General features: G+C 51.5%; 1 protein-coding gene across 1 annotated transcript in view; it reads left to right on the top strand.

Moving 5' to 3' along the window:
* The first annotated feature begins 21,089 nt into the window (after positions 1 to 21,089).
* The window catches only part of LOC140395238 (procathepsin L-like), a 44,814-nt gene continuing 38,270 nt past the window's right edge, over positions 21,090 to 27,633 (top strand). The window contains exons 1-2 of the mRNA XM_072482789.1: positions 21,090 to 21,231; positions 24,057 to 24,179. Of these exons, the coding sequence (XP_072338890.1) occupies positions 21,100 to 21,231; positions 24,057 to 24,179 (255 nt within the window). The 5' untranslated portion in view covers positions 21,090 to 21,099. The remainder of the gene's footprint in view (positions 21,232 to 24,056; positions 24,180 to 27,633) is intronic.

Here is a 27,633-nt window from a genome sequence, read left to right as displayed (position 1 = left end):
TGCCACCTGGCTGGGGGGAGGAGGGGATATGGGCAATGATGACATGTCGTCGTTCCCCTCCCCCCCACCAGGCCGTCATGTTTTCAGACCATCCAGCGATGTTGGCTGCCGTGGTGGCAGCCGCTCATGTCTATGTTGCCCTGGATGAGGAGGAGGAGGAGGAGGAGGAGGAGGAGCGTGCCAGAGAGGCGGCGCAGGCTGCCGCAGAGGGGCAGGCGGCAGCCGCCCAGGCTGGAGGGACACCTGACCGACAGGACGAGGAGGGGGAGGAGGACATCGCGGCCCCACGGCAACGGAGGCACCCGAGGGCGCCCCGTGTGTACCGGCCCCGGCAGTCATACCAGGACCTCACGGACCGGGAATGCAGGAGGAGACTCCAGATGAGCCGGGAAACCGTGGCACACATCTGCCACCTGCTGGCACACCTGTCACCGCGTGGTGGCACTGGCGGGGGACACCCTCTCCCCGTGTCCGTCAAGGTTACGGTGGCCCTGAACTTTTATGCAACGGGGTCATTCCAGGCACCGAGTGGGGACCTGTCCGGCATATCGCAGACATCGGTGCATCGGTGCATCCGGGCAGTGACAGATGCCCTATATGCCATGGCGCACCGCTACATCCGCTTCCCCGTGGACCGGGCCAGCCAAGATGCCCGGGCCATGGGCTTCTCTGCCGTGGCCGGGTTCCCCATGGTCCAGGGCGTGATCGATGGGATGCACGTCGCCGTGCGGCCACCTGCAGATAACAGGGCCGTGTTCACTAATAGGAAGGGGACCTATTCGATGAACGTACAGGTGGTCTGCGACCACCGCATGATGATCCTGCACGTCTGCGCCCGTCACCCAGGCAGTGTACACGACTCATTCGTGTTGTCGCGGTCATCCATCCCCGGCATGTACGAGGGACGCCATCCCCGGCTGAGGGGCTGGTTGCTGGGCGACAGGGGCTACCCATTGCGATCGTGGCTGATGACGCCTATACGGAGGCCACGCAATGAGGCGGAGAACCGCTACAATGATGCCCATGTAGCAACAAGGGGAGTGATCGCGAGGTGATTTGGCGTGCTGAAGATGCGTTTCAGGTGCCTGGACCTCTCTGGGGGCGCCCTCCAGTATCGGTCAGATAGGGTCGGCCGCATCATAGTGGTGTGCTGCGTCCTGCACAACATAGCCCAGCAGAGGGGCGATGTGCCGCAGGCAGAGGAGGGCGGAGTGGAGGAGCAGCAGGAAGAGGCGCAGTCCTCCCCAGATGAGGGGGATGGGGGCAATGGTCAGGGCAGACGGGGTAGACACAGGCGGGTGGCTGTCCACCGTTACCGGCTGGCCCAGCGGGCACGGGACAGACTGATAGACGCCCGCTTCACTGACTAGATGGGCGTGGGAATCGGGTAGTATGACCACAGACCGCACACCATGGCAACAGCCGACCACCCACACCCCCCACCCATCCACCCACCCAGCACCCTCACCCCCCTCCCCAACCCCACCCACCCCACCCGCATGCACAACACCCCCCCCCCCCCCCATTGCCGATCCACCTGCGGCACAACGGGCCGGGCTCACACAGTTGCGGGTGGACGCATGTCTATCGCAGGCCATGGAGGATGATGACAACCCGCCCTGCGATGAGCTCCTGGCTCTACATCGTTGGACTATGTCTGACCCATGGCCACAGTACCACCATCCACCCGGACCATCCCTGCATGCGGCTGTGACACTGCAGCGCACAGTCCCGTCCTCTGCCCGGGGGATGTTGATGGCGGCCCAGGGGGAAGGGGGCAGACTCACCTGGGGCTGAGGTAAGACCACCCCTCACACACACACTTGCGCTCAACGTACATGACACCCCCGCACACTTTGGACAGAGCACAAAGGCAGCTTCGGTAGGTGTTACATTGACTTTAATAACCAAAGGAGTTCATGCACGTGCCCTAGCCCCTAAAACTCATCTGTGCCCTGCACCCTTGCCAACTTACTCAGTGTCTAATTGTTTGGCCTTACGGGCCCTTTGACTACGTCTACGTGGTTCCCCAGACGGTACAGCAGAACTGGAGGTGGACTCCTGTGATTCCTGCCCTCTGACACTGGATCCCTTTGGCGGCCGTTTCCTGGGGCGTCCTGGCCTAGATGGGCCAGGCTGCGGCCCGGGCGACTGGGATGGCGAGCTGCCAGCCTGTCCTGCCCGTTGCCCACCCGATGCACCTGGGACGGAAGGGGGGGAGTCCGAGGTGTCGCGGTGTACCGGGACCTCCCCTACAGAGGGAGCCGGGACGGACCACACCACCTCCTCCTCCCTCGGGGTGCCCGATGGCCCCCAGGCCTCTACATGGGTGGGGGATGCGAACGGACTGGCCATCCGACGCCCCCCGACATCTGGCGCTGCCAGTCCTGGAGGCCCGTGCTGGTATCGACAGGGGTCTGCAGGTTTGCAGCCATGGAGCCCAGGGGGTTGGCAAACCCTGTCTGTGACAGTGCGACGCCAGCTCGCACATGGCCACTGGCGCCGATGCCCTCAGCGATGGCCTGCAGAGACTGGGCTATGGCCTGCTGAGACTGGGCCATGGCCTGCTGAGACTGGGCCACGGCCTGCAGAGACTGGGCCATGGCCTGCTGAGACTGGGCTATGGCGTTGAGCGCCTCTGCCATCTGGCGCTGGCACTGGCTCATGGCCTCCTGTGAGAGGGCAGCCATTTCCTGGGCCACAGACGCCGCCTGCACGGAAGGCCCCAGGCCTCGCAAACCGTTCCCCATGTCTGACACCGTCGCACCCATTGCCTCCACCGCGGATGCCACCCGTGCGGTGTCAGCCTGGGTGGCACGCATGATCGGCACCACTCCCAGCTCCTGGACGCGGGTGGACTCCTCCACCTGCGACCGCAGCCGCCGCAAGCCGCCCATCACCCTCTTCGCTCGTCTCCGGGTCGGTGGTTGCATCGGATCTATGTGTGGGTGTGGTAACTGCAGGAACCCGGGATCCATCTGGGCGGCAGATGTTCGCTTGGGCTGGGCTGCCCTCCGACCGCCCGGTCCCTCTGCTGCTCCTACCTCCACCTGCTGTACCGGGACGGCTGTGTTGTGCGCACCAGTGAGTGTACCAGACGCCTCATCACCAAAGTGCCCAACCGTGGTGAGTGTTTCTGCGATGGTGGAGGGTGTTGGTGACAGCAGTGGCGTTGTGTCGTGCTCTTCGTCCCACTCTGAGTCCATGGCACTTTGGGGGCGGGGGTTCGTCTCCACCCATCCACTCTGAGTCACTGTCCGGTATTTCGTCTTCCTTGGTAGTGCTGTCCCGGGTAGGGGTGTCCTGGGTAGTGCTGTCCCGGGTAGGGGTGTCCCGGGTAGGGGTGTCCTGGGTAGGGGTGTCCTGGGTAGTGGTGTCCTGGGTAGTGGTGTCCTGGCTCGGATGTGACGGGGGCCTGTGGCTGCCCTCCTCGTCGCTGGGTGGTCGCTCCCGCACGTGACGGGGGTGTCGTCTCCCTGTTGCCCCAGGTCTCTCTGTCTCCCGTGGTCTCCGAGGGGCATCCTGCGGGCATCGCATGCTGGAGGGTGCGGGTCTCTCCGTCTCCCGTGGTCTCCGAGGGGCATCCTGCGGGCATCGCATGCTGGAGGGTCCGGGTCTCTCCGTCTCCCGTGGTGTGCGAGGGGCATCCTGCGGGCGTCGCATGCTGGAGGGTGCGGGTCTCTCCGTCTCCCGTGGTCTCCGAGGGGCATCCTGCGGACGTCGCATGCTGGAGGGTCCGGGTCTCTCCGTCTCCCGTGGTCTCCGAGGGGCATCCTGCGGGCGGTCTGCATCTGCGGGGCTGGGTGCCTGGACGTTTGGTCCTGCGATACACAATGAAGCATGCATGGTTAGACATCAGGCAGTGATCAGGTGATACGGGGGAGGGGGATATAGGAGAGGGGGGATATGGGGACGGGCTGTCGGTGGCTCACTCGCTAGTACACCCCCGACCTCTGCATCAGCAACCTCCCGGTCCTCAGGTCCGCCAGCCAGTTCCAGGGCCCTTTCCTCGTGTACGGTCAGTGGCCTCTCATCAGCGGGCCCTCCTCCAGTCCTCACATGCTCCCTATTGTTGTGTGCGCACTTCTCCTGTGGGTGGGGGGGGGCAGGGGTAAAAGGCAACAGTGTTAGGCAGGTATATGAATGCACGCCATCGGTTGCGCGTGCATTGCAGAGGTTAAGGTTAGGGCTGGATTCACTTGGGGATATGGGGGATATGGGGGAGGGGGGATATGGTGGAGGGGGGATATGGGGGAGGGGGGATATGGGGGAGGGGGGATATGGGGGAGGGGGGATATGGGGATACGGGGAGGGGGATATGAGGGAGGGGGGATATGGGGGGATATGGGGGAGGGGGGATATGGGGGATATGGGGGAGGGGGGATATGGGGAAGGGGGATATGGGGGAGGGGGGATATGGGGGAGGGGAGATATGGGGGAGGGGGGGATATGGGGAGGGGGGATATGGGGGAGGGGGATATGGGGGATATGGGAGAGGGGGGATATGGGGGAGGGGGGATATGGGGGAGGGGGATATGGGGAGGGGGGATATGGGGGAGGGGGGATATGGGGGATATGGGGGAGGGGGATATGGGGAGGGGGGATATGGGGGATATGGGGGAGGGGGATATGGGGGAGGGGGGATATGGGGGAGGGGGGATATGGGGGATATGGGGAGGGGGATATGGGGGAGGGGGGATATGGGGGAGGGGGGATATGGGGAGGGGGGATATGGGGGATATGGGGGAGGGGGGATATGGGGAGGGGGGATATGGGAGGGGGGATATGGGGGGTATTGGGGAGGGGGGATATGGGGGATATGGGGAGGGGGGATATGGGGTTGGGGGATATGGGGGAGGGGGGATATGGGGGAGGGGGGATATAGGGGATATGGGGAGGGGGGATATGGGGGAGGGGGGATATGAGGGAGGGGGATATGGGGGAGGGGGGATATGGGGAGGGGGATATGGGGAGGGGGATATGGGGGAGGGGGGATATGGGGGAGGGGGGATATGGGGGATATGGGGGAGGGGGGATATGGGGCATATGGGGGAGGGGGGATATGGGGGAGGGGGGATATGGGGGAGGGGGGATATGGGGATGGGGGGATATGGGGGAGGGGGGTATGGGGGAGGGGGGGATATGGGGGAGGGGGGATATGGGGGAGGGGGGATATGGGGGATATGGGGGAGGGGGGATATGGGGGAGGGGGGATATGGGGAGGGGGATATGGGGGAGGGGGGATATGGGGGATATGTGGGAGGGGGGATATGGGGGATATGGGGGAGGGGGGATATGGGGGATATGGGGGAGGGGGGATATGGGGGAGGGGGGATATGGGGGAGGTGGGATATGGGGGATATTGGGGGAGGGGGGTATGGGGGAGGGGGATATGGGGGGGATATGGGGGAGGGGGGGATATGGGGGATATGGGGAGGGGGATATGGGGGAGGGGGGATATGGGGGAGGGGGATATGGGGGAGGGGGGATATGGGGAGGGGGGATATGGGGGATATGGGGGAGGGGTGATATGGGGGATATGGGGGAGGGGGGATATGGGGGATGGGGGATATGGGGGAGGGGGGATATGGGGCTGGGGGGGATATGGGGGAGGGGGGATATGGGGGATATGGGGAGGGGGGATATGGGGGAGGGGGGGATATGGGGGAGGCTCACCCTGCCTGCTCTGACGAGGTCGTTCACCTTCTTGTGGCACTGGGTGCCTGTCCGTGGTGTCAGGGCCACAGCGGTGACGGCCTCTGCCACTTCTCTCCACAGACGCCGGCTGTGGCATGGGGCAACTCTGCGGCCGTGCCCGGGATACAGGGCGTCCCTCCTCTGCTCCACCGCGTCCAGGAGCGCCTCCACATCGCGTGACTCGAACCTCGGGGCTGAGCGACGGCCAGCCATCCAGTCGGGTGTTGAGGTCGGGTGTTCCGGTCGGGTGGGGGGGAGCAGCGCGGCCTTATGAGCCGTCACGCCGTGCAGCGCGTATGACGCTGCACGGCGTGAACCACTGCGCAAGCGCGAATCCCGTTATGTCGCTGCTGGCCCATTTCGGGCCGGAGACTATCGACCCATTTTTCCGACGTGACGCAAGTCGGATTTGCGCCGTTTTTTGCGCCGATCGGCGGACTTTCCGTCGATAACGGAGAATTTCGCCCAGGATGTATAATCATCTGGAAAGGAATAATTTGATTAGCGATAGTCAACACGGTTTTGTAAAGGGTAGGTCGTGCCTCACAAATCTTATTGAGTTCTTTGAGAAGGTGACCAAACAGGTGGATGAGGGTAAAGCAGTTGATGCGGTGTATATGGATTTCAGTAAAGCGTTTGATAAGGTTCCCCATGGTAGGCTACTGCAGAAAATACGGAGGCATGAGATTCAGGGTGATTTAGCAGTTTGGATCAGAAATTGGCTAGCTGGAAGACAAAGGGTGGTGATTGATGGAAAATGTTCCGACTGGAGTCCAGTGGTGTACCCAAGGATCTTTTTGGGGCCACTGCTGTTTGTCATTTTTATAAATGACCTGGAGGAGGGCGTAGAAGGATGGGTGAGTAAATTTGCAGACGACACTAAAGTCGGTGGAGTTGTGGACAGTGCGGAAGGATGTTATAAGTTACAGAGGGACATAGATAAGCTGCAGCGCTGGGCTGAGAGGTGGCAAATGGAGTTTAATGCAGAAAAGTGTGAGGAGATTTATTTTGGAAGGAATAACAGGAAGATAGAGTACTGGACTAATGGTAAGATTCTTGGCAGTGTGGATGAGCAGAGAGATCTCGGTGTCCATGTACATAGATCCCTGAAAGTTGCCACCCAGGTTGAGAGGGTTGTTAAGAAGGCGTACGGTGTGTTAGCTTTTATTGGTAGAGGGGTTGAGTTTTGGAGCCATGAGGTCATGTTGCAGCTGTACAAAACTCTGGTGCGGCCGCATTTGGAGTATTGCATGCAATTCTGGTCGCTGCATTATAGGAAGGATGTGGAAGCATTGGAAAGGGTGCAGAGGAGATTTACCAGAATGTTGCCTGGTATGGAGGGAAGATCTTATGAGGAAAGGCTGAGGGACTTGAGGCTGTTTTCGTGATAGAGAAGAAGGTTAAGAGGTGACTTAATTTAGGCACACAAGATGATCAGAGGATTGGATAGGGTGAACAGTGAGAGCCTTTTTCCTCGGATGGTGAGGTCTAGCACGAGGGGACATAGCTATAAATTGAGGGGAGATAGATATAAGACAGATGTCAGAGGTAGGTTCTTTACTCAGAGAGTAGTAAGTGCGTGGAATGCCGTGCCTGCAACAGTAGTGGACTCGCCAACACTAAGGGCATTCAAATGGTCATTGGATAGACATATGGACGATAAGGGAATAGTGTAGATGGGCTTGAGAGTGGTTTCACAGGTCGGCGCAACATCGAGGGCCGAAGGGCCTGTACGGCGCTGTAATGTTCTATGTTCTAACCCAAAACGCATAGACATCCACCTGAGGGACTGTCTCATTAAGTTGTATATGTGCATAGAGATAATACATAAGTTAGTCTGTTGTAATAATGTTGAAATATTTGTTGTCACTAAAGAAATAAAGAGGGAGGGATGTTATGTGTCAGAGAATACATTCCTGTTGGTGCAACATCACAAGTTCTGTAGTGACATTAGCAGTGTTTTGCATGTTCTCCATCTTAACCGTGAATGAGCAACATCTAATAAACCTCTCACCGTGTTTGTTAAAAATCTAAGCGTGTGGCACCACAATACTCATTGTGGCACTCAGAGATATCACACCTTTTTCTGACATTCCTTTCCTCTTTTCCTGCTCTCACTTTCCCTCCATCTCGCTGTTTCTCAATGAGACTTTCAAAGGCTACATTAATATCTTGTTACTCGAGTCACTATCACAGATGACTTAACCTTGTGCTACCTCTGTTCACAGACAGAGAGATGTATGTGAAGTGTTGGGTGCTCTGAGGTACAGACGAACCAACACGGTTGCGATTGGTACAACGCAGTTTTATTCCATTAAACTATTTATACATCAAACTTGGTACTCAGCACGTGGTGAAAGTGTGAGTGTCTTGCTTTGTGGTCCTGGCCCTGTGCCGTCTCCAGATGGACTGCCCAGGAGGTGTCGTGTTTCCTGGCGACAGACTAGCGACCTGTCCCAGGAATAATTAGCTACAGATGGAAGTCTGACCTAAGCACCATCAGGGTGTGGAAAGGTTGAGAGAGAGATAGAAGCTTTTACAGTTGCTTGCATGTTTACTCTCATTTTCCCTCTTAAATCAATCTCTCCTTTGCTATTATTTACTGTTATTTGGTAACAGATCATTCCTCTTTTGAAACTTGACCAAATTAAGCTATATTGTTTCGTTCATCTGATTATTACACACTGCGTATTGCTAAAAAATAGTGATATGTTTCAACAGTGTGTTTCTTTTGTTCAGCAACATTCCAGTTCCATTCTGCCATGTGGCGCTTTGTATTGCACATTGGCCCAATGATGAACATAGCAAACTAGAGCAGAAGAAGGCCATTTGGCCCCTCAAACCTGACCCGCCATTTGATAAGATCAGCCAGCTGTACGTTCTGATTTACCCATAATAATCTTCGATCCTCCTACCGAGCAAGAATCGATCCACCCCGCCTTAAAAATGTTCAGTGACCCCTTCCCCAACCCCCGCCCTCCTCCACCGCCTCCTGAGGCAGAGAGTTCCAAAGGCACACAACACTCAGAGAAGAAAACTCTCCTCATCGGTGTCCTAAAAGGGCGATCCCTAAATTTAAACAGTGCTCCCTGGATCTGAGCTCACCAACAAGAGCAAACGTCCTTTCCACATCCACCTTGTTAAGACCGTTCAGCATCTTATACACTTCAAACAAGTCACCCGAGTCTTCTGAACTCCAGTGGAAATGAGTCCAGTCTGGCCAAACTTTCTCATTCCCTCTGAGAAAACAAAATGATTTCTTGATCCTCCACTACAGTCCCGTTACCTTCTTCACGCACAATCGCATCTTTCAGTCCCTCACTGCTGACCAAAACAGAAGACCCTCTTCTCAGAGGAGTGGCCATCTTCTGGAACAAAGTGTCCAGATATTTATCTCCCTTCTTCCCTTATGTTGCGCAGCGTTTACCGTTTGGCCTCTCGATAAATAATCCTGCTGCGGACTTCCCCAAGCTGCTTACACTTTCTGCAACAGCCTTTGTCATGGATCGAACTGGCATTCAAAATCACCCACATGCTACAGCTGCAATATATCATCTGTCCTGCCATTGTAACTTATGTTATTTAGTTAATTTAATTTAAGACTCACTTTGTTAATTGAGGCTTGAATTTTACCCTCTGGGTGCTCCCAAGATCTGCATGGCTGGAAGTGGATTTATAATCCGCTCCTAGCCTCGATCCAATTGTTAAGACGACATTCCGCTGGGTGGCCAATTAAGGCCCACCTGATGTAAAACATGTCAGCTGGACTGGCACGCACTGCACGGAGGCTGGGGATGCGTTGGGTGATGGGTCTAATGGGGACCCATTGGGAATAGGGAGAGGAGGCGGGGGGGAGGGGGGAGGGGCGCTTGGAGGAGGCAGATCCCTGAAGACTGCCACACATTTTGGGGCAGACTGAGAGAGTTACCTGTAATCATTATCATAACTTTCCTGTAGTAGGGGTATACAGACTCAAAGCGTTAATACTGTTTCTCTCTCCAAAGATGCTGCCAGGCCTACTGAGCTTATTCAACATTTTCTGTTTTTATTTCAGATTTCCAGCATCTGCAGATTTTTCTTTTATTATAAAATCCCTGTTGTGCAGAAATGGCCAGTGGTCAGGAAAGGCAGGCGGCAAGTCGGATGTGCAATGTGTGCCAGTTTCACAAGTAGGTGTCTGAGTATCCTGGCTCAGGAGGTCAGTGCCAGGAGGAGCATTTTCATTCCCAGGGATGGCAGAGGAAGGCTATCCCAGCTGACCAAAACGGCCTGGTCAAAAATCATCATCTAGGTCATTGGGCACAATGTGGAGCACTGCGCGTTGCTTCAATGCAGCAAGGGATTCAATGATTTGCTGCAAATGGCAAGGGTAAGTGGAGATATGGCATGGATCTGTGCAGAGATATGTAGTTGGGCACATTATAATAACATTCATGAGACCCAAGGGGACACATCGATTGATCTCCCTGTGGAACACGTAGAATATGAGCTTGCCGGCTAGTGGCGGAGGCCCATCCAGCTGGGGGTCGAGATTCACTCTTTAAAAGCCGGCCTGCACTGGGACCCGCACTTCGGTAGTTCCGATTGGGACTGTGAACTGTAAGCTGTGTTGCGGCCTTTACTTTATTTTTATGAATTAAATGTTGTTTAATTTACCTTCTCGGGTCGCCAGAGCATTTATACACATGTCCCTCTGTGTGCTCAGGGGTCTGAATGTTTGCCAATTCGCACTGAAACCAATACATTCAAATCTATCCAATGTGCTCAAAGCTGTCCAATGTGCTCAAAGCTATCCGATGTGCTCAAAGTTATCCAAAGCACACAAAGCAATCCAATGTGCTCAAAGCTATCCTTCTTGCTTTTGCTTCTAAAGTGAATAACCTCACACACACGCTTCTGAAAGTCCAAATATACCACATCGACTGACTCCCCCTTGTCAACTTGTCAACTCCAGGGGCTGGTTTAGCACAGTGCTAAATAGCTGGTTTTTAAAGCAGTCCAAGGCAAGCCAGCAGCACGGTACAATTCCTGTACCAGCCTGCCCGAACAGGAGCCAGAATGTGGCGACTAGGGCCTTTTCACAGTAACTTCATGTGAAGCCTACGTGTGACAATAAGTGATTTTCATTTCATTTCATTTCAGAATGTTTGAAGGTATGGAAGTTCATAGCTATGGAAAATGAACTTTGTGATTTTGGTGTCCAAATGCTAAAATAGTATTGCCAATTGCAAATGTTTGAGCATTGTGGTTTGAGGTAATTGATGACATTGAGGCCAGTTATGTTACTTGCAATGTGAATTGATCGTTAAATGACTGCTTCTAAGTGCAATAAATGACAAATGATAGCCAAATGATTGTTTTGAGTACCACTGATGTCAAATGAGTGCAAATGAACACTGTCAGAAATTTTGTGTGGGTAGGCTTGAGGGGTTGCACAGACTAATCCACCTCCTATTTTCCCACTAGTGGTGTTTTGCTGAGGTTGAAAAGGAGAAGAGGAAGATATCTCATTACCTGGCCCAGGATTAACCTGTTTGATGCTGGCAGGGGGGGTTAAAACAGTCCACAAAATCTTTCCTTCCCAGTGCTGACACTGTTTCTACTGATAATTTATAATTCATCAATAAAAAAATATAGAAATAGGATCCAATGTAACAATTAAATTTTAGGCCTGTGTTCCTGGAAAGGTGGACACTGTGTATACCTGTAGTGTAGTGAGCTGGTCAGAGCTGGAACACAGGGTCAGTTCACTCATGCTGATTACACTGCTTGATGTGTCTGGAACACAGCAAGGCCAATGGACAGGTTATTTGGCATCAGCGGCTCTTAAAAAAGTCTGGGCCACCCTTAATGGGATCTAAGTGCAGCTTTACAGACACCCAGTGGTTGAGATAAATAGAAACTAATCAAAAATTAAAAAGAGGTGGTCATCCAAATATTACATTTCAAAGTATTATTACCATATTCCCTTTGAAAAGAGGAATTTGATTCTTGAGCAACATTCTGAGAATCATGAGACAATCCTACATCATTTGTTCGTTACTGTCCTCCATTTCCCAATCAATGATGTGTCCATAGATATGAAAGATGGGTTCTGGGAGGCTGTGTGTGTATATAATGTGGGAGGACACCCGCCGTTCAGTCGAGCTGCTCGGAGGATCTCTCCAAGGTGAGTTTGTTAATACAAAGTTTCTGTCTCATTCCTTCCATAGAACATAGAAAATACAGCACAGAACAGGCCCATTGGCCCACGATGTTGTGCCGAACCTTTGTCCTAGATTAATCATAGATTATCATTGAATTTACAGTGCAGAAGGAGGCCATTCGGCCCCCTGAGTCTGCACCGGCTCTTGGAAAGAGCACCCTACCCAAACTCAACACCTCCACCCAACACCAAGGGCAATTTTGGACACTAAGGGCAATTTATCATGGCCAATCCACCTAACCTGCACATCTTTGGACTGTGGGAGGAAACCGGAGCACCCGGAGGAAACCCACGCAGACACGGGGAGGACGTGCAGACTCCGCACAGACAGTGTTCATTGATTAATTGGGTGGAATGGGATGGGTTCAGTTCCCATTCTGTGTGTACGTCCAGATGGAATGGGGGATAAATTCACCGGTTTCAGTATTCTGGGAAAGTAGTTCAACATTTTTCAGGTTAATCACCAGGTTAGTTAACTCCTTCTCCTCCATGTTACTTTTTGTATTTGTTTCCAGGATATTGGTAAGACCGGTATTTATTGCCCATCCCAAGCTGCCTTGAGAAGCTGGCGGGGAACCTTCTGTTTAAACTGTTGCAATCCTTGTAGTGAAGGTGCTCCAAAAATCTCCTTCAATAGGAATTCCCATGACAATGACGAGAGAGCAGCAATATATGTCCAAGTCCGGATGGTGCGTGACTTGGAGAGGAATGTGGAGCTGGGGTTGTACCCAAGACATTGCTGCTCTTGTTCTTGGTGTTAGAGGTTGTAAAGGAAGAAATAGCCTTGTTAATTTGCTGCAGTACATCCTGTAGATAGTACGTACTGTAGCTGTAGTGTGGTAGACGGTGCAGGAGAAACTGAGTCTCGTAGCAGGAGCACCAATCAAGTGAAATGCTCCGTCCTGGATGGTGTGTTGTTGTGGCTGCACCTTCCAGGCGAGTGGTGATGATTCCATCACACTCCTGACTTGGAGCTTGGAGATTTTGCCGAAACTCTGAATGGTCAGACGGTGAGACACTTGTCTCGGAATACCCAGCCTCTGCCCTGCATGTACAGCCAGAGTGTTGATACGGCTGCTCCAGTCCGGATTCTGCTCAATGGCGTACTCTAGAAATTGGCAGAGTGAGAGCACAAAGGGGGTTTATTTTTCAATGGAGAAACTAAGGTGAGGTCAATGGCCATCAAACAGAATGACAAGTTTGTAAAAAAAAGAGGAAAGGGGAACTAAATCTAGGAGGACTTGGAAATGTCAAACTCGCAAGTATTACAATGTATTGAAAGTACAGAAACAGGTCATTCAGCTCAACAGGTCCATGCTCATCTCTATGCTCCACATGAGGCTCCTCCCACCCCTCATTATTTCACCCTATCAGCTTTTCATTCTGTTCCTCTTTTCCTCATCTGCTTGTCGACTTTTCCCTTAAGATTCCCACTTCCTGTTCTAATGGCGAGGTCCTCATTCTAACCATTCTGTGGATAGAGACATCTCCTCTGAATTCTCCATATGAGTGAATATCTCATATTTATCCCTACGCTAACAAACTCTTTCATAATCTGGAGGACATCTATCAGGTTACCCATCTGTCTTCTCTTCTCTAGAGAAAATAGCCCCAGCTTATTCGATATTTCTTGATATGAGTAACCTCTCAGTTTTGGCATAATTCTAATCAATCTTTTTTGCACCTTCTCCTGTGACATTTTTGGGCTTGAATCTGATTACAGCATAAGTTGGGAAAGATCTCAAACTGGGATCCTGCTGGTGCAAATCCCGTTCTGGCCCTTTGCAGTCATAACGGGATTTGTGCATGCAGCAAACAGGCCGACTAAATTCCGCCATTTCGGTAATTTATTACACAGCACTAGAGGAAGGTATTGGGTATCGAGGCATTATGTAGCCATGGTTGTGAAATGGTGATATAATTACACTAATCCTGAGGCCCAGGCAATTGCTCTGGGGTCTTGGGTTCAAGTGCCTCCCTAATCCCTTGTGGAATTGAAGTTCAAACATTAAATCTGGAATATAAAGATTGGGCTGGATTCTTTTGCCCTGCCGCAAGATCGCCACGGGCGAGATGCAGACCATGTAACGGCGCATTGACCTCAGGTGGGAATTTCTGGTCGTCTAGCGGGCACGGCTGGAGAATCCCGCCCATAGTGTCAGTCGTGATGACCCTGACACTTATCCTTTCTTTGATTGTTGAAGACCTGGTTCACCGATGTCCTGCAGGGAAGGAAATCTGCCTTGCCTGGTCTGGCTTATGCAGCAATTTGGTTGACTCTTAACTGCCTTCTGCAATGATCCAGTAAGACACACAGTTAAAGGGCAATTAAGGATGGGCAACAAATGCTGGCTTTTCCACCAATGTCCACATCCCATAAAAAATTTAACAAACTATCCATACAATAATGTTCAAACAGTGCTTTCTATCCACTGACATCAGACAATGAGGGCAAAGGGAGAGAGGAGGGGCTGTGTGTCGTGTAGTGCATTTAGAGTTTAGCAAGAACAAGATGGGAAGGTCCAGAAGAAACTGATCATAATATTACAATATGTTAAATATTTGTATGTAAGCATTTACATTGTATATAATGTGTGCATATCAACTTGTGTATATATCATCATTCTAGTCTAATTGTCATTTATTTGCCGTAAAATATCATTTGTCAGAGACTGGTGTTCCATTCTCTGCTCAGTGAAGCTATGATGGGAGGGACAGGAGGACTCTGTTCCCAGTAATTATCAGGATGGTAATTTGCATGGTAGCACCATTTTCAGAGAACACCAATTCTTCGCTCTGATCTGTTGTGGGGCTTTTAAAATGCATTCTCGGAATGGTGGGTATTTCTGACAAGGACACCATTTATTGTTCAGCCCCAGTTTCTCTGATTCAGCAGAGTAGCTCACTGGGGCAGTTCAGATGACAAGTAACCACATGAATGTGGAACTGGAGTCACATGGAGACCAGGTAAAGACGGCCACTTAGGGAATAAAGAACATTTCAGTAACAAGTGAACCAGTTGGATTATTATAACAATCCAACAGTTTTTTTGGCACTTTAATGGCTGCATATAGTGACACCAGTCTTATTTTTAAAAAAATATATATTTTATTCAAAATTTTTTGGCCAAACAAAACAATACAAAGGTTTTTACAACAATAAAGCAGTATAAATAACAGTGGCCGTTTTAACAAATAAATAAATAATATATAAACTAAATGGCAACTGCCATATCAAAAATAATAACTCTCCAAAAATAAAATCAAACAATCCAATATACATAACCTAGTACAAATATCTACACACAAACATCCCTGAGGACCCGCCCGGGCCCCCCCCTCCCCCTGGGTTGCTGCTGTTACCTTCCCATTTCCTTTATCGTTCTGCGAGGTAGTCAATGAATGGTTGCCACCGCCTGGTGAACCCTTGAGCCGAACCCCTTAGTGCGAACTTTATCCGTTCTAATTTTATAAACCCTGCCATGTCATTTATCCAGGTCTCCACGCCCGGGGGTTTGGCTTCCTTCCACATAAGCAATATCCTTCGCCGGGCTGCTAGGGACGCAAAGGCCAAGACATCAGCCTCTTTCACCTCCTGCACTCCCGGCTCTTCTGCAACCCCGAATATAGCCAACCCCCAGCCTGGCTCGACCCGGACCCCCACCACCTTCGAAAGCACCTTTGCCACCACCACCCAGAACCCCTGCAGTGCCGGACATGACCACAACATGTGGGTGTGGTTTGCTGGGCTTCTCGAGCATCTCCCACACCTATCCTATACCCCAAAAAATTTACTGAGCCTTGCTCCGGTCATATGCGCCCTGTGTAAAACCTTGAATGTATCAGGTTTAGCCTGGCGCACGAGGACGACGAGTTTACCCTACGTAGGGCATCAGCCCACAGCCCTTCCTCAATCTCTTCCCCCAGCTCTTCTTCCCATTTCCCCTTCAGCTCATCCACCATGATCTCCCCCTCGTCCCTCATTTCCCTGTATATTCCGACACCCTACCATCCCCCACCCATGTCCCTGAGATCACTCTATCTTGAATCTCCTGCATCGGGAGCTGCGGGAATTCCCTCACCTGCTGCCTCGCAAAAGCCCTCAGTTGCATGTATCGAAATTCATTCCCTTGGGGCAACCCATATTTTTCCGTCAGCGCTCCCAGACTCGCAAACGTCCCGTCTACGAACAGATCTCTCAGTTACATAACCCCAGCTCTCTGCCATGCTCCAAATCCCCCATCCATTCTCCCCGGGACAAACCTATGGTTATTTCTTATCGGGGACCGCACCGAGGCTCCCGTCCTTCCCCTATGTCGTCTCCACTGCCCCCAAATTTTTAGTGTTGCCACCACCACTGGACTTGTGGTGTATTTCTTCGGGGAGAACGGCAACGGCGCCGTCACCATTGCTTGTAGGCTGGTTCCCTTGCAGGACGCCATCTCCAATCTCTTCCACGCCGCCCCCTCCCCTTCTCCCATCCACTTACACACCATTGAGATATTGGCGGCCCAGTAGTATTCACTTAGGCTTGGTAGTGCCAGCACCCCCCTATTCCTGCTACGCTGCAGGAACCCCCTCCTCACTCTCGGGGTCTTCCCGGCCCACACAAAACTCATGACACTTTTCTCAATTCTCTTGAAAAAAGCCTTCGTGACCATCACCGGAAGGCACTGAAACACAAAGAGGAATCTCGGGAGGACTACCATTTTGACCGCCTGCACCCTACCCACCAGTGACAGGGGCACCATGTCCCATCTCTTAAAATCCTCCTCCATCTGTTCCACCAATCTTGTTAAATTAAGCCTATGTAAGGTTCCCCAACTCCTGGCTATCTGAATCCCTAAGTACCGGAAATCTCTTGTTACCTTCCTCAGCGGTAAGTCATCTATTCCCCTGCTCTGCTCCCCCGGATGCACCACAAACAACTCACTCTTACCCATATTCAATTTGTACCCCGAAAATTCCCCAAACTCCCTGAGTGTCTGCATTATCTCAGGCATCCCCTCTACTGGGTCCGCAACATACAGCAATAAATCATCTGCATACAAGGATACCCGGTGTTCTTCTCCTCCCCTGAGTACTCCCCTCCACTTTCTGGAGCCCCTCAGTGCTATGGCCAGGGGCTCAATCGCCAATGCAAACAGTAACGGAGACAGGGGACACCCATGCCTCGTCCCTCTATGAATTCGGGAGTAGTCAGACCTCTGCCTGTTCGTGACCACGCTCGCCACCGGGGCCCTATACAGCAGCTGTACCCATCCAATAAACCCTTCTCCAAAACCAAATCTCCTCAGCACCTCCCACAGATAATCCCACTCCACTCTGTCGAATGCTTTCTCGGCGTCCATCGCCACCACTATCTCCGCCTCCCCCTCTGGTGGGGGCATCATCATTACCCCTAGCAACCTCCGTATGTTCGTGTTCAGCTGTCTCCCCTTAACGAACCCAGTTTGATCCTCGTGTACCACCCCCGGGACACAGTCCTCTATCCTCGTCGCCATCACCTTGGCCAGGAGCTTAGCATCTACATTCGGGAAGTGGGCCTGTAGGACCCACACTGCAGCGGGTCTTTTTCCTTCTTCAAAAGGAGCGATATCGTTGCCTCCGACATAGTCGGGGGCAGCTGCCCCCTTTCCCTGGCCTCATTAAAGGTTCTCGTCAAAAGCGGGGCCAGTAGGCCCATATACTTCCTATAAAATTCCACCGGGAATCCGTCCGGTCCCGGGGCCTTCCCCGCCTGCATGCTCCCAATCCCTTTTACCACCTCCTCCATCTCAATCTGTGCTCCCAGTCCCACCCTCTCCTGCTCCTCCACCTTAGGGAATTCCAGCTGATCCAAGAAACACATCATTCCCTCCTTCCCTTCCGGGGGTTGAGCCTTATATAACCTCTCATAAAATGCCTTGAACACCCCGTTCACTCTCTCCGCTCCCCGTTCCATCTCTCCCTCCTCAACTCTCACCCCACCTATCTCCCTCGCTGCTCCCCTCTTCCTCAATTGGTGGGCCAGTAGCCGACTCGCCTTCTCTCCATACTCGTACTGTACCCCCTGTGCCCTCCTCCACTGTGCCTCTGCCTTACCCGTGGTCAGCAGGTCAAATTCCACATGTAGCCTTTGTCTTTCCCTGTACAGTCCCTCCTCCGGTGCCTCCGCATATTGCCTGTCCACCCTCAAAAGTTCTTTCAGCAATCGCTCCCTTTCTTTACCCTCTTGCTTCCCATTATGCGCCCTTATGGATATCAGTTCCCCTCTAACCACCGCCTTCTACGCCTCCCAGACCACTCCCACCTGAACCTCTCCATTGTCATTAAGCTCCAAGTACCTTTCGATGCACCCCCTCACTCTTAAACATACCCCCTCATCCGCCAATAAGCCCATATCCATTCTCCAGAGTGGGTGCTGTTCTTTTTCCTCTCCTACCTCCAGGTCTACCCAATGTGGAGCGTGGTCCGAAATAGCTATGGCCGTATATTCCGTCCCTGTCACCTTCGGAATCAGTGCCCTTCCCAAGACAAAAAAGTCTATCCGTGAGTATACTTTGTGAACATGGGAGAAAAATGAAAACTCCTTACTCCTAGGCCTACTAAATCTCCAGGGGTCTACCCCTCCCATCTGCTCCATGAAGTCCTTGAGCACCCTGGCCGCTGCCGGCCTCCTCCCGGTCCTGGACCTCGACCGGTCCAGCCCTGGATCAAGCACCGTATTGAAGTCTCCCCCCATTACCATCTTTCCCGCCTCCAGGTCCGGGATACGTCCCAACATACGCCTCATAAAATTTGCATCATCCCAGTTCGGGGCGTATACGTTCACCAGAACCACCGCCTCCCCTTGCAATCTCACCATCACATATCTACCCCCACTATCCGCCACTATGGTCTTTGCCTCAAACAGTACCCGTTTCCCCACTAAGATAGCCACCCCCCTGTTCTTCGCATCTAAACCCGAATGAAACGCCTGCCCCACCCATCCTTTACGTAGTCTGACCTGGTCTATCAGTTTCAGATGCGTCTCCTGCAACATAACCACATCTGCCTTTAATTTCTTTAGGTGTGCGAGTACCCGTGCCCTTTTAATCGGCCCATTCAGCCCTCTCACGTTCCACGTGATCAGCTGGGTTGGGAGGCTCTTTACCCCCCCCCCACCTGTCGACTAGCCATCCCCTTTTTTAACCCAGCTCCTCTCCCGGTTCCCACGTACCCGTGTATCCCCCCGACGGCGCCCTCCCACCTCAGCCACCCCATCCCATAACAGCTCCCCCTTCTCCTTAGCAGCAGCAACCCAGTTAACCCCCCCTCACCCCCCTCCACTAGATCCCCCTCTAGCGTAATTGCACCCCCCATTTTGCTCCCAGAAGTCAGCGAACTCTGGCTGACCTCGGCTTCCCCCCTTGTCCTCGGCCCCCTCCTTCCTGCGTCCCTGTTCCCGCCATAATTACCATCGCGCGGGAACAAAGCCCGCATTTCCCACTCGGCCCCGCCCCTAATGGCCGGCGCCCACAGCTCCTCATACTCCCCCCCACCCCCCCCCCCCAACATGGGAAGAGAGAAAAGTTACAGGATCGCAAAATTAATCAAATTGAAAAATCATCCCCCCCCCCTTTTCCTCGCCCCACATAATCACCCCACCACTTTGTCCCAAAAGTTCTTTCTCTCGCCAGATTATTCCAGCTTCTCGTCCACAATGAATGTCCACGCCTCTTCTGCCGTCTCAAAGTAGTGGTGCTTCCCTTGGTGTGTGACCCACAATCTCGCCGGTTGCAACATTCCAAACTGGATCTTCTTTTTGTGAAGCACCGGCTTAGCCCGATTAAAACTTGCCCTCCTTCTCGCCACCTCCGCACTCCAATCCTGGTATACGCGGATCACCGCGTTGTCCCACCTACAGCTCCGAGTTTTCTTTGTCCATCTGAGGACCGTCTCTCTGTCATTGTAGCGGAGAAACCTCAACACTATAGCTCGGGGTATTTCTCCAGCCTTCGGTCTTCGCGCCAAAACTCGATAAGCTCCCTCCACCTCCAAGGGGCCCGTCGGGGCCTCCGATCCCATTAGCGAGTGAAGCATCATGCTCACATATGTCCCGACGTCCGCCCCTTCTGCGCCTTCGGGAAGACCCAGAACTCTTAAATTCTTCCTCCTCGAATTATTCTCCAGTACTTCCAACCTCTCCACACACCTTTTGTGCTGTGCCTCGTGCATCTCTGCCTTCACCACCAGGTCCTGTATTTCGTCTTTATTTTCAGCAGCCTTTACCTTCACGACCCGAAGTTCCAGCTCTTGGGTCTTCTGCTCCTCCTTTAGCCCTTCAATCGCTTGTAGTATCGGGGCCAACAGCTCCTTCTTCAACTCCTTTTTCAGCTCTTCCACACAGCGCCGCAGGAACTCTTGTTGGTCCGGGCCCCATAACAAACGGCCACCTTCCGACGCCATCTTACTTTGAGCTTCCCTTCCTTGCCGCTGCTCCAGAGGATCCTCCGCAATCCGGCCGCTATCCTCTCTCTTATCCATGCGTGTCCGGGGGGGATTCCCTTCTGGTTTACCGCACAGTGTTTTTGGCCGTTTAAATTGCCGTTGGGGCTCCTATTAAGAGCCCAAAAGTCCGTTCCAACGGGAGCTGCCGAAACGTGCGACTTAGCTGGTCATCGCCGCACCCGGAAGTCACACCAGTCTTATTGACCAGAATTAATTTAATTGGCTAATTCCCTCATCAATCACATTCAGAGCCCACTATTTTACTGAAAGCAGCTTCTTTTATTTGCAAACATTCAGTGGAAGTTGACACATTTTCTGGATGGTACTAACCCCGCAACATAACCACTGTATTACTTGAGCCATTAGGTTAGTGACTCTGAGGCTTGAATGCTATCACTGAATGAGGATCATTCTTCAGATCAGTATAACTTAAATTAATTTCACAGACTTTCTTTAGAACCTTTTCTTTTCAATAATTAGTTTAAAATAATTGAACAACATTAATTAAGTAGACTTAATGGCAGAAAGATTCCAGTCCACTGACCATGAAGTATTTTAATCTGTTCAATGAACCTAAAATGCAAAAAGGTGACAGCAATTGATTGAGAAAGATAATATTTGTACATTTGCAGAATATTTTTACCAAAACGTCATTACCCAGTAATCTGTGAGTATTGTCCGCTCCATGTCTGATGCCATTGGTTTTGCTCCATTAGATTGTCCATCATGAAGCTCTCTCTGTTTCTGGGCTGTGTGCTGCTGTCGATTCTGGTTGCAGCCTCAGGCCACACATTTGATTCCAAACTGGATGAAGACTGGAAGAGCTGGAAATCACAAAATGAGAAGCAGTACACCGAGGTAAAAGGGGAATTTGTTCTAGTGTGGAGCCCAGGGCTGGTTTAGTTCAATGGGCTGGACAGCTAGTTTGTAATGCAGAACAAGGCCAGCAGCGCGGGTTCAATTCCAGCTGTGCGGTAAACCAGCTTATCCGAACAGGTGCCAGAATGTGGCGACTAGGGGCGTTTCATAGTAACTTCATACTTGTGACATTAAAAGATATTATTATTACCCAAACATTCAGCTCACTGTGAAGGGGGAAGAGATTCCACACACTTGGTAAATTATTGTGAATTCTCACTTGGAGTTTAGAGGTGAGGGGCGGGATTCTCTAATCCCGCTGCAGAGTGTCCACACCGTTGTAAATGCCGTCGTGTTTTACGATGGCGTGAACGGGCCGACCCCACGACTGAGGGCCGCACGGCACTGGAGTGGTTCACGCCGCTCCAGCTGCTGATCCCGGTGCGAACTGGGCATCGCGGGATCTGCGAATGCGCAGTGGTGCCGGCGCCAATGAGCACATGCGCAGTGGCACCAGTGCCAATGCGCGCATGCGCAGTGGCTTCCTTCAACGAGCCGGCCCCGACGCAACATGGCGCAGGACTACAGGGGCCGGCGTGTAGGAAAGGAGGCCCCCAGCCAGAGAGGCCAGCCCGTCGATCGGTGGACCCCGATCGCGGGCCAGGCCACATCGGAGGCCCCCCCTGGGTCGGACCCCCCAACAGGTCGCCCCCCCCTGACCCTTACACACCGAGTTCCCGCTGGCTGAGAGCAGGTGTGAACGACGCCGGCGGGACTCGGCGTTTTCACGACGGCCGCTCGGCCCATCCCGGGCCGAGAATCGGCGGGCCAGCCGCATAAAGCGGCCCCCGACCGGTGCTGCGCCAACCACGCCGGTGCCAATGGTGCCTATTCTCCACTCTGCGGAGAATCACATGCCGGAGTCGGGGTGGCGCGGGGATTCTCCGGCCCGCCCCGGGCTGTGAGAATCCCGCCCGAGTTCTCTGTTGGGGGGAATGGGTATGTGGAATGTAATTGAAAATATATTGAGCCTAAAGTTCTTAAGGGAGTTCTCTAAATCTCAGATTCTAATAAGAGGACCGACAGAATTCACAATAAAACAGCAAAGATTGGGGCAGAATTTAATGCAGCTGACACGGGTCTCGCCCACTGGCTGGAGAGCCAGTGAGTGCCCTGCATCACCTACTATTGGGAAGGCCCACTGAATTAAGTGCCAATCAAGACTTTAGTGGGCAGTGGAAGGGCTCCCAGCGGATCAAGAACTCCGAGGGTAGAAGTCCCAACTCCCAAGAGCGGCTGGTCAGCCTAAGGCTGTCAGGTGTACATTGCTTGGCAGAGTCACCAGGGGGTGGTGTTGTTTCCAGTAAAATACCCACCTGAGGCCTAGTCCATCAGTGAGTGATGGCTGGCCTTGAGCCGCAGTTGGTGGTGACCCGGCAGCAAGGGCATGGCTGAGGCTCTCACTGGACCCCCACACTTTGCAACACATGGTCCCTCAGTCAAGTACTGAAGGACCCCAACTTGGAAGCCCGAAAGAAAATCCAACAGGGTTTGCTTTTCAGGCTTGGCACATGATAAATGCTCCGCCCGGGTTGATTTCAACAGGGGTGGTGGGAGGCCCCTAATCGGGCATTCATTGTCCACATTAGAACCTCAGTTGCCAGTGGTGGGGTAGCTACCCATGAGCCTTCACTCCCTGAACTTCATTGGATAAGAGGAACAAAGGGGGGCGGGGAGGTGGTATTCCCACCTTACAGCCTCCTGCCCATTTAAATGCTCCTCCCCCTCAACACAAACTCACCTCAGGGAAGGAAGGGAAATAAATTCAGTCTTTGGTGTAAATCAGTTTACTGGATTCCACTGGGCCTCTGTTGAAGTTACCATAGAAACCATAAATACACCTGGAGTAGCTTCATGACCATTCTCTTTGTAAACATATCGACATTGTCATCACACTCACCAATCAGAACACTCCACAAAATTAATGGAATGGGGCGGCAAAATCTTTTTTTAACTTAAAAGTGCCCAATTGTTTTTTTTAAATTAAGGGGCCAATCCCCCAACCCTGCACACCTTTGGTTGTGCGGGTGAGACCCACACAGACACGGGGCTGGGATCGAACCTGGGTCCTCGGCGCTGTGAGGCAGCAGTACTAACCACAGAGCCACCGTACCGCCCAGAGGAGACAAATTCTAACCTGGGAAATGCATGATCCATCTTTCCTCTCGATTTCCAATTTTCTGTTGTTCGTCACAAAACATTATGTCCGGGGATAAAGATGTTGACCTTATTCAACAAATTATTCCTACTCCACTGTCAGGGTGGGAAACGTGCTGGATGGGGTGACTCAGTCAGGTTGAGATGCAGAGAGAGATTCAGGCTCAAGACATGACAGGAGTCGAGCCTTTCCGTCCCTTGGCAAGTTCCTGCTGGTCATACATTAGTATGCCATGAATACTCATCATATTAAAACTTTTAAAATTGCTTCTATCATTATGACAAGGTCAGCGGTACACGAGGATGTCGTGTGACTGCAGGAGCCGGCTCCTGACACGTAAACAAAAATGCAGCTGACTTCCAGCTCTGTCATCAGGACTGCGCACCCCAGAAAAAAGACTGCCTAAAGCTTTGATCTCTCAGAGCGCGGGTTCAATCTGCTTTACCTTTCTGTGTCTATGGGAAGAGGAATGAGTGTATCTTCTACAATATGAATGAGAGGATAGAAACTTGACTGCAAAATGTAACTTCAGTTTTTGCATCAGGATTTTAAATAATTTTACAAAATGAAAATGTTACAGCCTGACTGCCTTAATGTCTTTATTCAGGAAGAAGAGACCTACAGGAGAAAGATATGGGAGGACAATGTGAGATACATCGAACAGCATAACCTGGAGAACTCAATGGGGAAACACACGTTTACTGTGGGAATGAACGAGTTTGGAGACTTGGTGTGTACAAGCTGTCTAGAAGGCGGATCAATTAGATCCACGTTATTGTGGGTACTATTACTGAATGAGGTTTGATATAAGACCATATAAAATAGGAACAGGAGTAGGCCATTCAGCCCCTCGATCCTGCTCCAGCATTCAATAGGATCATGGCTGATCCGACATTCCACACATCCACTTTCCTGCCCTTTCCCCATATCTCTTGATTCACAACACACAAGGACTCTGCCCTCAAAGCTTTCTGTGGCAAGGTGTTCTGAAGATTCGCAAACCTCTGAGAGAAGAAATTCCTCCTCATTTTAAGTCTCGAATTGGCACCACTTGATTCTGAGACTATGCCTGCTGGTCCTAGACTCTCCAATGAGGGGAAACATCCTCTCAGCATTTACCCTGTCAAAAGCCCTTTAAGAATCCTATATGTTTTAATGAGATCATTTGTCATTCTTTTAAATTCCAATGAGTAGAGTCCCAACCTGTTTAAACTTTGCTCATGAGGCAATCCTTCCACACCGGGCCCGGATTATCCTAGTGAACCTGTTCTGAACTGAGTCCAATGAAATAACGGGGCTGGATTCTGCGACCCCCCAGCAGCATGTTTTTCGGTGGCGCTCCATTCACTGGTGGTCGGATTCTTTCTTCCCTCCACTTGTCAATGGGATTTCCCATTGAAGCCATGGAAAACCCACGGATGGGGGTGCGCTGCCAGCGGGAAGAAAGAATCCCAACAGCTGGAGAATTCCAGCCAATATCTTTCCTTAAATAAGGAGACCAGAACTGCTCACAGTAATCCAGACGTGGTCTCACCAGCAGCTTGTACAGTTGCAGCAAGACTTCCCGGCTCTTATACTCCAGCCCCCTTGGAATAAGGGCCAACATTCCATTAGCCCTCCAGATTACCTGCTGCACCTGTGTGCCAACTTTCTTTGTTTCTTGCACAAGTACCCCCAATCCCTTAGTACAATTGCTTTCTTCATTTCAATAATACCCTGTGCTTTTATTCTCCCTTCCAAAATAACCAACTTGATTAGTAGTATCACAGCACCTCATTATAACAAAGAATTCACTGTTCGTTCCTGTTTCTGTCAAAATAGATTCTTCTCTCCTTTTGATATCTAAGTGTGTTATGTTTGCTCTTGTCAGCCAGCCAGCACCATGGGCTTGTGTGTCTGTTGTACTTTCTGAATAAAAAGCATGGGATGGGCTCACCGGCACTAAACCAAGTGACAATTTAAAAATGATTGGACAGTGTTGACAGTGTTCAACACACCAGCTGCATTAACTCTCCATGGCCCTAATCTCCCCGCAGTGATGGACTAAAACCGAACACTGGGACCAATGGCAATTTCAACTTTTGATGTGTGAACCTCCACAATTCATGTGGGCAGGATATTCGACCATGGGCAGCATCAAAACCAAACTTGATCTTTGTGTAACAACTACTTTCCATTGTGATCAGAAATGGGAATGCTTACTGACTTTCTCCTCTAAATCCCAGGACTCTGCCGTCAATTCTAGACCAACTGCACCCTGAGCTGTGATTTTGATTTGATTTATTATTGTCACATGTATTAGTATAGAGTGAAAAGTATTGTTTCTTGCATGCTGTGCAAACAATGCACACCGTACATAGGAAAGGAAGGAGAGACTGCAGAATATAATGTTAACAGTTATAGAAAGGTGTAGAGAAAAGATCAACTTAATACGAGGTAGGTCCATTCAAAAGTCTGATGGCAGTAGGGAAGAAGCTGTTCTTGAGTCGGTTGGTAAGTGACCTCAAACTTTGGTATCTTTTTCCTGACGGAAGAAAGCGGAAGAGAGTATGTCCAGGGTGCGTGAGGTCCTTAATTATGCTGGCTGCCATTCTGAGGCAGCGGGAATTATAGATAGAGTCAATGGATGGGAGGCTGGTTTGCGTGATGGACTGGGCTACTTTCACGACCTTTGTAGTTTCCTGCGGTCTTGGGCAGAGCAGGTTCCATACCAAGCTGTGATACAACCAGAAAGAATGCTTTCTATGGTGCATCTGTAGAAGTTGGTGAGGGTTGTAGCTGACATGCCAAATTTCCTTAGTCTTCTGAGAAAGTAGAGTTGTTGGTGGGCTTTCTTAACTATAGTGTCGGCATGGGGGGACCAGAACAGGCTGTTGGCGATCTGTACACCTAAAAACTTGAAGCTCTCGACCCTTTCGACTTCATTCCCATTGATGTAGACAGGGGCATGTTCTCCACTACGCTTCCTGAAGTCGATGACAATCTCCTTCGTTTTGTTGACATTGAGGGAGAGATTATTGTCGTCGCACCATTTCACCAGATTCTCTATCTCATTCCTGTACTCTGTCTCGTCATTGTTTGAAATCCGATCCACTACGGTGTTGTCATCAGCAAATTTTACATTCCTTCATCTTGGAACCCGTTATGTCTTGCAGACCTGCCATAGTCGGCAGGGATCTGTGTGGCTAGCCTGGGACTCGAGCTTGGTCCGGTACTGTCTTTTGGCATCTTTGATGGATTTCTTTAGATCATATTTGGCTTTCTTGTAGAGGTCAGGGTCACCTGACTTAAACGCTTCCTACCTGGACTTCAACAAGCAGTGGATATCCCTGTTCATCCAGGATTTCCAGTTGGGAAACATGCGGATTTGCTTCTTTGGCACACAGTCTTCTACACACTGACTAATGAAGTCAGTTACTGTAGTGACGTACTCGCTCAAGCTGGTCGGAGAATTTTTAAATACTAACCAGTCCACTGACTCTAAGCAGTCCCGTCGGAGATCATCCGATTCGTCAGACCAACAATGCATGACTTTCTTTGACGGATTCTCCCGCTTCAGTTCTTGCTGATAAGCCGGGAGCAGGAGCACAGCCTTGTGGTCAGATTTGCCAAAGTGTGGGTGGGCGATAGAGCGGTAGGCATGTTTGATATTTGTGTCGCAGTGGGCCAGGATGTTTGGGCCTCTGGTGGAGCAGGTGACGTGTTGGTGGTAACTTGGTGGTACGCTCTTGAGCTTGGCCTGATTGAAGTCCCCAGCTACAATAAACAAGGCCTCGAGATGTTTCGTTTCAAGGCTATTTGTGGTGGTGAATATTTCGTCCAGTGCAACTTTCATGTTTGCATGGGGTGGGATGTAAACTGCCGTCAGGATAACGGAGCTGAATTCCCGCGGAAGGTAGTAGGGGCGGCATTTTAGCGTCAGGTATTCTAGGTCCGGGGAGCAGAAACTCTCCAGTGTTGCTACATCTAGGCACCAGGAGGTGTTGATTTGGAGGCAGAACCCACCACCCCTTGTCTTACCTGAGGCCGCCATACGGTCCATTCAGTAGATTGAGAAACCCTCTGGTTGTAGGGCACAGTTCGGTGAAGCAGGAGTGAGCCATGTCTCTGTGAAACAGAGCACACAGTATTCCCTTAGTTCTCTTTGAAAAGTGAGTCTGGCTTTAAGTTCGTCTAGCTTGTTT

Source organism: Scyliorhinus torazame, chromosome 18 (assembly GCF_047496885.1).
Source record: "Scyliorhinus torazame isolate Kashiwa2021f chromosome 18, sScyTor2.1, whole genome shotgun sequence".
In the NCBI taxonomy this organism is placed as follows: Eukaryota; Metazoa; Chordata; class Chondrichthyes; order Carcharhiniformes; family Scyliorhinidae; genus Scyliorhinus; species Scyliorhinus torazame.
Note: the sequence above shows the minus strand (reverse complement) of the source record. Positions and strands in the feature narration are given on the sequence as shown.